At 31.8% G+C, this 10,250-nt stretch overlaps 1 protein-coding gene across 1 annotated transcript in view; it reads left to right on the top strand.

The window, feature by feature from the left end:
- Positions 3–10,250, top strand: part of LOC109836430 — a gene marked incomplete at its 5' end in the record, with an annotated part of 10,629 nt that continues 381 nt past the window's right edge. The window contains 9 exons of the mRNA XM_020404328.1: positions 3–161; positions 408–470; positions 5,544–5,622; positions 5,707–5,781; positions 6,051–6,114; positions 6,302–6,457; positions 7,682–7,789; positions 7,929–7,998; positions 9,520–9,602. Coding sequence (XP_020259917.1) covers positions 3–161; positions 408–470; positions 5,544–5,622; positions 5,707–5,781; positions 6,051–6,114; positions 6,302–6,457; positions 7,682–7,789; positions 7,929–7,998; positions 9,520–9,602 — 857 coding nt within the window. The remainder of the gene's footprint in view (positions 162–407; positions 471–5,543; positions 5,623–5,706; positions 5,782–6,050; positions 6,115–6,301; positions 6,458–7,681; positions 7,790–7,928; positions 7,999–9,519; positions 9,603–10,250) is intronic.

Raw genomic sequence — 10,250 nt, forward strand, 5'->3', positions numbered from 1 at the left:
CGGCGATCGCCGCCGCCGCCGCCGCGGCGAACCAGGAGATCCACACCCTTTTCATATCCGGCCTCCCCGATGACGTCAAGGCTCGTGAGATCCACAACCTCTTCCGCCGCCGCGCTGGATTCGACACCTGCCTCCTTGAATACACCGGCCGTGGGAATCAGGTCCGATTTTGGAAGCATTTTTTTCTAGGATTAGGGTTCTATTGGTCGCTGGTTATTGATCGACTTACAAAGTTGCAAGATTTAAGGGGTTACCATGTTCCTAGTTTGAAGAAACTGCAGTTTTTAGGGTTTATTAGTATTTCTGCTTACTCTAGGGTTTCCTTCTCTCATTCAGTTTTTCTCGTTATTTTGGGGTTTTTTTAACACGCTGAAAATGTCTTTCATTTTGACCTTTTTATATCTCAGGTTGTTGCCTTCGCTACATTTTTCAACCATCAATCTGCTCTTTCTGCAATGACCGAACTGAATGTAAGTTTGGGAGGAATAATATCCTTCACTTTTCTCTCCATGCAAATTCCTTTGCTTCTAAGTTTGATGCTGCGCCAGCATATATGAAATTGATTTAGTTATTAACAAATTTAGTAGCATATGTATGATGTCAACAGTTTACTTCTGTTCATAAAAATTTCACGATTAGAAATCATTGACGCTCGTAATTTTGTGGTTCAAAATGTCAACCTGGTATGGCCTTCTGAATATCCTTACTCAGTTTCTTAAGCTGGATTAGGGTTCTGCTTGTCCAATCTATAGCGATGCCTTGGAAAAAACATTTTGGAATTAAGGCTGGACATCTTTTCGGATCAGTTTAGCTTGCTTCCATCTGGGGTCAATCAGACTGTATGATTCAATGGTTACTAGTTTCCACTTTTCTCCCATGCAAATCTCTTGCAAGTTTGATTTGTGTGTCAGCTTTAGGAAGCCGACTTCATCGTCAACAATTTCTTGGCCAGAGTGTGAAGAAGTACCGCTGTTTCATATTCTGATCTTCACCTACAAAAGAATGTAATGTTTTTAATGGGGTTCTCAGAAAAAAAAAGTGTTTTAAGTGGTTGGGGACAGGTTAATAATGAGTTCTGGTATCTCTTAATTTCCCAGTAAATTCTTTTTTTAATGATTAAGAAATACAAAATGCAACTCCTACCTGGCCTAGATTTTGGGCCTATTTCCTGCATGTGATTGAAAAGTAAGCATAGAGTATTTTAAACTCCCACCGAGTTTTATTGTGAAAGGACACATATTTTTATGGAATTGAAAGGCTCCATGTAACGTTTTATGCAGGGCGTCTGATGACAATTATTCTAATTAATAACATTTACCGTGTTATTTCTTTTTATGTTATGTTGCGTGAAACATAAACTCAGGGTTTTGGATTCACTAGGTTTTATGCACATGCAATGCACGTGGTTATATACTATGATTAAATTTTTTAATTTATTTCTTTACTAAAATTTGTTCATCAGTTCTACTTTGATTGTTTTTGCTCACTTATGTCTTTAAATTTTAGTATTATGATTATTTATTTTCTTTAATGTTTGTTTTAATGGGCTATACTAAATTTAAATTTTTTACGTTAATAATTGAATTGACAAGAAATAAATATAATCTAAAGCTAATTTGAATTTGCACGTTATTTGGATCGACATGAAGCCAAGCTTGATTTGAGAAGGTATAATATTGTAAAAGTGAAAACACTTGAAAAAAATAGAGTTGTAAAAAAAGATGAATAATTAAAACCAATAAGCCAAGATGATTAACTAAAAGTGGGCTAGAATGAAACTAAAAAGAATATAAATTTGGTTGCTAATCATTGACAGACTTAAAAAAATCATAAAATAAAGATTAATGCTAACTCTAGTACACTTTTACATTATAAAAACATCCATATATCCATATAAAATATTAAAAGAGTTCATAAAAATCCCTTCTAAAATTCCTGATTTTACGCAAAAAATTAAGCTATTCTATAAAATATTCAATAATTTAAATTTGTGTTGTATTTATAAAGAGCCTTGATCGAGATGTTTTTGTTTTAGCAGCTTGTTCTGAATGAGCCCTACATATTAGCTTTAAAATATAATATTTTTTTATCGTGTTATATGGATGTTTGCTTGGCTTACTTACCATTCTCTTATTTCTTTAATAAGTCGTATCTTTGAATTGATATATATTATTAACAAAATTTACGATGACATGCATATCTTTCCTACAAATTTGAGATTGATAAAATGTGAATTTTATGTTTAGTGACCTTTAATAAGAATTTTAGTTGTAAAATATGTTACCTTCATATTTAAAGATCTTGAAATCTGACGATACTATTACATGCTTATCTTTTATCGTGTCCTTAAAAATTCATCATTCGTTGGTAGTCATATCCCTAAATAAGGTTACTTGCAGAGTCATGCCACTATATAGAAAAAAGAAAAATATCGATTTTAATTTTTTTACGTACAATATTGTAATTAAGTATCATGTGCATACTTTTTGTCCATTATAGTGATTTTCCTCATCTTATCTAACTTATTATATCTCGCAATATAGTTGATCAATGGCTTCACTTTAGTTTCTATTACAAGATTATTTATACGTAATTTTATGTTAAGTTTATGATTCCTCTAGTATTTTAAGAATAAAGTATAAAAATTTATAAGTACTTGCTAATTTTTCTTGTATCTTTCATGAAGAATGTTTCTTAATTAAGATAAAATTATTCAATATGTTCTTCAAGGGGAACTCGGTCAGTGCTTCTTTGCTAGATATGCTTTTTATCAATGTTAATTCAGATGATTTATGAATGCTTTCTAATTTTGAGTTTATTTCCTTCACTTCTATATATGAAATGAAAACACCTTAGTTCTTTTAAATGATATTTCTAAAATTTCTGATAGTTTCTCTATACATAACTCCTTGTATTTTTTTATCCTATGAATATTATCAACATTAGAGATAAATGTTTATACATTATAATCAATTAATACTAACAAATTATATTATAGTCTTTTATTAATTTGTTTTCTATCAGTGAATGTTATTAGTAAAATTATATGCACTTTCTTGAATTTATACAGTAATGTTAATTTTTAATCTATCATATATTTTTAAATTCTTATTCCTTAACTGGATAGTTTTAATCTACGATAATTGTTATTTTTTACCGCCATCAACTTAGATTATTTTTAGATGCTAAAAAGGGATGATAAATTTTAAATTAAAAGTTAAATTTATATATCTTAATGTAATAATATCAAACATTTCTTATTTCTTTACCAAATTTTAGCCTTTTTGTGTTTTTGAACTTTTGAGGGTGTGTTTTACAATTTCTAAATTTTGATAGTATTTTATAAAAAAAATTTAATTTTAAGTTGGGTGCTTATAATTTTCATATTTAATTTGTTGGTGGTAAATTTTAAATGTTAGAATGTTTCTTGTAATTGTGAAAATTTGAAGGAATTTTTACAATTACTAAAATTTTTGGTTATTTTTAAAAAAATTTAAATTCTCAGCGATCTGCTGATAATTTTTAAATTTGATGTGTACCGGTTATAAGTTTTGAAATTTCAAAAATTTTTATAACTTATTACTTTTGAGGGAGTTTTATAATTTTTATAACTTTGAGGTTATTTTTTATAAATTTAAAATTTTAAGTGCCTAATGGTAATCCTTGGAATTCATCAATGTTGTTTCTAAGTTTTAAAAATCTTTGAATTTTAGGGTGTTTTTTTGTAATTTAAACTTTTTGAGATTGTTTCTATAATTTTTGAAATATTGAGGGTGTCAATTGCAAATTTTAAAATTTTATATTTCATGTTTGTTTTTAAGTTTTAAAAAGTAAAGGTGTTTTGTGTAAATTTAAACTTTTAAGGCTATTGTATGCAATAAGTTTTTTTGTAATATTTCTTGTATTATAATATGTTATCTATGTATAATTTCTTAATCTTATTTTTTTAAATTGTTGAGTTATAGGTAGTTCATATGGAGTTAATATAGCATATAATTATTAATTAGTATTTGGATAGATTAAAAATTAAATTAAATATTTAAAATATTTTTTTTTAAATTGTTGAGCTATAGATTGTTTACGTGAAATTAGATAAAATATGATTAAAATTAGAATAAATTAAGATTTAAATGAAATATTCAAAATAGTGAAGGGTAATATTGACCATGAAAAGTTTTTCCTGAACTCGTACTTTTAAAAGGAGTATTATTATATATTATTATTTAGTGGAGTCACATCAGAACCGAGAAGTGAATGATAAAAGTTGAAGCTTTCTATCCAATCAGATCCCCGCCATTCGTAGTTTCCTTATCATCTAAGCTTTTGATTGCTTTGATTCATGCAGTATCTTTTCTATTTTAGGGAGAATACATTTTGGGGTAAAAAATGAAGAAATGTCTTGACGATTCAAAGTCGTATAGAATCAAATTTAAACTTGAAAGGTAAACATGGTGAATCAGCTCTAATTTAAATTTGAAAGCTAAACGTGATGAAAACAGCCCTCATTCCCTCAAACAAAATCGACAAATTGATTTTGAACCATATCTAAAGTAGACAACTCCATTCAGTACTTCAAAACCAGGACCAAAATCTCCTTCATCAGCATCTCAAGGAGGTCAACATCGGTCTCTTGATATAGGGAGGAAGAGAGGGATGGGGAGGCTTGGACACCGAGAAGCATTAGAGTACTAGAGATCAGTGGTTAACTAGCGTGACTAGAGCTTTATGGCTCATATGGAGGTGTAAGGATTGGCAGCACCAACTGTTGGGAGGAGAGAATTTAGGGCAAAACACCTTTTGGGCTGAGGATTGAGTGAGCAAATGAAGTTGTTGGGTATTTAGATTATTCATGTTTAAGTTCCCTATTCAACCAAATTAAACCAAAACCCAGTTCAAAACTGAATCTGTTTGAGCAAACAGGTTCTGTTGGTTGAGTAATCCAAAACACAAGTCAAAGCAAATGTGGTTCTATTTTAAGTATTTAACCTTTTGAATTCAACCCAGGAATATGATAGGTTGGGAGCATTCACCTGTTCTTGTGTAATCACTTTTTTAGTTTTACGCTAAACAGCTAGGGATCTCGTTTAGACCCATCCTTTTTCCTTTATAAAAGAAAAAAACCCTAGAATATGATACACAAAAGGGAACCTATGTTGATCTGGTGTTACTGAGTTCACAAATCTCTATCTTGATCTTTGACTTAAATCGGGTTATGACTGTTGGAAAAATGATGACTCGAGAGCTAATAGGGACTAGGGTGCTAGTCTGAGTTATTTTATAATCCAAAAGCCAGAATTATAAATCTTTTGCAAATCCCAACGCATTTGTTGCCAGCATTCCTAACTGGGGTTTTGGACACTTTAAATGCATGGAGTAGAGTTCTAAATATCAAATTTCATGAATTTGATCAACTTTGTTGTTTGTGTTTTTTATTGATACTTAGCTGATCAGTATGCCATCATATTATATTATCTGTTCTTATTTTCAGTTTCCATTATTAGCATATCTCCTTGTATCAATTCCTGTCGTTGTTTCTCTTTCAGGGAGTTATCTTTGATCCTGAAACTGGAGCTACATTGCATATTGAGCTGGCCAGATCAAATTCTCGCAGACGTCCTAGGGGTACCATAATATATTGTGACTCTGAACCCGTATCTCTTGTTTTTCTTGATTGATTGTCTAATGGGGAGTTGTTTTTTTATATAGTGGATGGAGCATATGATATAATTGATAAACGAGCTAAAGTAAGAAATGACGAGCAAAATATATGGAGCAACAATGGTAATGAAAATGTTGAATAGTGAGCAAATATTTTCACTTACGCGCATGATCTCAAAATGTTTTCTCTGTTTCTTTTTGTGGCTTAAATTCTGTGTATTGAATACAGATAATCACATTGTTTAAGTTAATTATTAGCCCAGCTTATATCTTTTTGGCGACATTCACATATCTTTAGCTGAGAATTGCAGACTAGTTATCACCAAAGACACTATCATCAAAACTTACTCTACAGCTCACTTGCACATGTTTTGGCACATTTTCACGATCAGGAAACGGTGGATCTGATGCGGACACAGAAATTGAAAATTCCAGCAAAAAGGGTGCCACACAGAGGTTGAAATGCACTTCACAGTAAATTAATTTTTAATTAAAATGTTATAGTTCCACAGTTTACCGTATCATGTTTGGTACCAGATGAATGTTTATTTTCATGCATTATAGTTTTATTTAGCCCTCTAATTATGTTTTTTGTTAAATAACTAATTCTTTTCCTTTTCGCGGGAACAATTTGTGGCAACAGGAAGCGTAAGGCAGATGATGCTCGGTCTGCTCAAAATGTAAGTTTTCAACATAGAGTTTTAGACTTGGTTAAAAGGAAAGCTATATTTTCTTCAAAATGTACTTTCATTAAGAATGTGATTATAATAGTGGGAATTGTAGTCAGGCCCTCAATTTGGCATTTAACTACATAGACACCTTATGTGTAATTAATTACGGCTTCTTACATTCTCACTGAGTTGTTTTTAAGTCCGAGACATCAACAAACAACATTGCATTTCACCTCTCTGTCCTTATACCTGTGCCAGAACATGTAATTTGGTAATTTAAAAAAAATGTATTTTTGCATAAAAATTTGAAAATCCTCTCTTTCTCTCAACCTCCTTCTGCCCTCTTGTGCTTGGTGGGGCTATAGGGCCTTTCTTGCTTTGGACTAGTGTTTCCAATTAAAGGATTTGAGGTAAACACCACTCTTTGTTGTATTTGGATTAGGTGTGGAGTCTTCCAAATAAAAATAACTTAAATTACAACAATAACAAAATATTTACAAACTTTTCGAGCTGAATGTATGAGTTATTTTCTTTCGTTAGACTCTGTTGAGGTCCATTTATTCTGTTACATTAACAATCAATATGTCCTTAATTGCCTTGATCTATGTTTGTTTTGAGTCCACATATAGTCCTTGTTGCTCCATTAGTTTTGATTCTCTCGTAATATTACTTCTGAAGTTAGCAATTATGAGTGTTCATTGCACATGTAAGTTCTGAATCAGCCCTCCTCTTTTTATCCTCAATGGGAGCAACATAACTTTTTACGGATGTAGTTTAAGTGAATTCACTTTTTATCGAACTTCGGCTTGTTTATAAATAAATAAATAAATGTGTGAATTCCATTCAGTACTTCTGAGAGAGATTGCATCTTCTTTTCTTTCTCATGCGCTGTTTCTCAACTAGAATTCTAGGACATTGATTTTCCAATTTCTGGATTTCAGGCAAACAAATATCTCATTTTGTTTGTTACAGCTGTAGTTTACTTTAGTATTATTGCTGAAATTTGGACTCTTTTACATGTCGGAATTCTAGTTCTTAAAGAGTCTTTATAGAACTTAGAAGTAGCAGCTGAGTTTCCAAGTACATTGAGGGTTCCAAGTAAGCAACGAGAATTATAATCTCGTGAAATTATGCACATCGTAATAAGTTACTACGTAGCTTGCTTTATTTTTAATTCCTTTTTTTCAAGAACCATGGACAGAAACATATAAAATTTGAAGCAATATGTAGACTGAAACCAATGTAGTTTTAGGATCATGACGTTTGTTTGTGGTTCTTTACTAGTGATTAATGTTTTCAGTAAATAATCTTGTTTGCTAATGTTGTTCATGCTTACTTCTTCAGGCCCTCAGCAGCCGAAAAAGCAAACTTCAAGATGGTATTTCACCTTGTTCTACTTTGTTTATCGCTAATCTGAGTCCATTGTGCAGTGAAGAAGATATAAAGAAAATGTTATCAGAGTAAGTTGATAGTCTTCATTTTCATTTATTCAAGAAGATGACTTCGATCTATATTGTCTCTTATGTTTTACCAAACAAATTTACCTTGAACATTTGATCGTCACTAAAGGAATTTATACCTTTTGTTATTTGTTGCTAGATGCCGTGGCTTCGAGGTGCTTAAAATGCAAAATAAATCTGGAAAGCCTGTTGCTTTTGCTAATTTTTCGGTATGATCTTATTCATCAAGGATACTTCCCTTTCTTTTGCCATTCATTGCACTTAAATAATAATGCTATTATCTCTTTCCTAGTTTCATGATAATTTGACCTTCTACTGGAAGGTAGATCCAATAGTTTAAATCAACTTTTCACGAGCAGAAAAACAACACCAGACCAGATTTATGAAATAGGGAACAACCAACCACTTAGGTCATGGATATTACAAATAAAAATCGCACTTGATTTCCATTCTTGTCTTCCTGCAGGAAGAAGTTCTATGTAAAAAACATTTACTCAAATCTATCCAACTTTGTGACTTCATGAGCAATAGTGACAAAAGTTGCAGGTGATTGAATCTTTGTAGCATTTCAGATATAACCAGTCTAGGAAAAAATGTCAATGGACAGTAGAAATATATTAAGGCCTAGGAATCATGATCCAATGCCTTTTCCAGTATTAAACTCACAAGTTGCAATTCCAATTGTATTACTGTAGATAGATTTTCTAAAATAAACTGTCTTAAGTGCTGGCAGAACTTTTGTTCCTTTAATGTTGAAGTTCCGGTGCTACAAATTATATTGTTCAAATTTTCTGTATTTTGATAGTTTCAAGTTTAAACTTGAATGCTGGATCTAAATGATAGGATCTTTGGATTCTAATCGATGAACAACATATGTATAGTCTTCTGAAGGAAAGACAGGGAGAGCAAGGGAGCTTCTTTTGAATAGATTCAATGAAGAATTTTTGTCAAATTATTAAATACCTTCTCGTGAAGTCGAGGAAATTGGGTTACCAGGAGATGAATGTCAGCGAGATCTAAAGAATGAGAAATTAACTGTTACTTGGAAGCTACATGCTTTGGCGTATCATTAAAATTGGCTGGTTGAAGAAGTTTGGCAATTGTGGATGGATGTACTTTGATATGGATAAGTGTTGTCCATTTAATATAAACTTCTGCATTTTAGCTGTTTCATTCCTGTACATCATTATCTATCCGAAGCTACTTGCAATTGAATTATTTTCAGCAGGGGGTCATTGCATAATTCAAGAGAAAACCTGATGCATACTATATTACACGTGTTCCCTCATTGATGATTAATAAACGGACAGCAAGAGAAGGTTGACAGACAAGGTGTGGACTATTGTACTTTGGTGGACATGGTAAATTTGGTAATACTTTGGAATGTAAGTGAGATCAGAAGATTCTTTTGCTGGAATTCATTGGGAGGTGAATGTCTTGTGAAAGAGAAATTTGAACTACGGAGCCAAAGATCGGTTCAACTACTTTGAGCAGACAGTCCAGGGAAAAAGTTTATTTTTTTTCTATTTTATCAATCATGATTAGAGCTAATTTGTTTGCCGTGGAAATGTTCACTTATGATTTAGGAAATTTGTATCCGTGTGTAGGTTACTGAGACATGAAGTAATTATGTTTGTGTACTCCACAGCTTTGCGGGCTCTTCGCTATTTGTCGTGCAATTTACAGTATTTTATACAATTTCATTAATTATTTCTTCTTTGCTGTTGCAGGGTATTGAAGAAGCGACTGAAGCCAAAGAAAAGCTCCTGGGCAGCTTGCAGGCTGCTGCTGATGATGCTGGCTTGCATTTGGAGTATCCTACCATATACATGAACACAATTCTTTATACAATTCTTTTGCTCTTAACCTTTTTACTGATGAAACTAGTATTGTTCATGCAGGGTTTAGAATTTCTCAAATCTTAAGTTTTAACGCTGCAGGAAAATGACTTACTTTGGCTAAATAGCAATTATATACCCTATCGTTTCGCCTACTTTTCACTTGTATACCCAAACTTGTATTTGGTAGCAAAAAAATACCTTAAAATTTTTTAAACTTTCACTTATATACCCTAACTTTTTTTGGCAGCACTTAAATACCCTGAAGTTTTCTTGCACTTACATACCCTAACCTTTTTTTGGCGGCACTTAATTACCCTAAAATTTTTACAACTAGCACTTTAATACCCTGAAGTTTTTAAAACTTGCACATAAATACCCTCAGTTATGTAAACTTGAGTGTATTTTAGTGCAGGTTCTAATAACTTTAGGGTATATAATTGCTACCAAAATCAGGTGAGGGTATATAAGTGCAAGTTTAAAAAACTCTAGGGTATTTTCTTGCTACTAAATAAAGTGGCGGTATATAAGTGGAAAGTAGATGGAACAATAGAGTATGTAAGTGCTATTTATAGCCTTTTACTTTATCCTTTGTATTTTATGATATTTTTTCTTTACCCTAC

This window comes from Asparagus officinalis, chromosome 1 (genome assembly GCF_001876935.1).
Source record: "Asparagus officinalis chromosome 1, Aspof.V1, whole genome shotgun sequence".
Lineage (NCBI taxonomy): Eukaryota > Viridiplantae > Streptophyta > Magnoliopsida > Asparagales > Asparagaceae > Asparagus > Asparagus officinalis.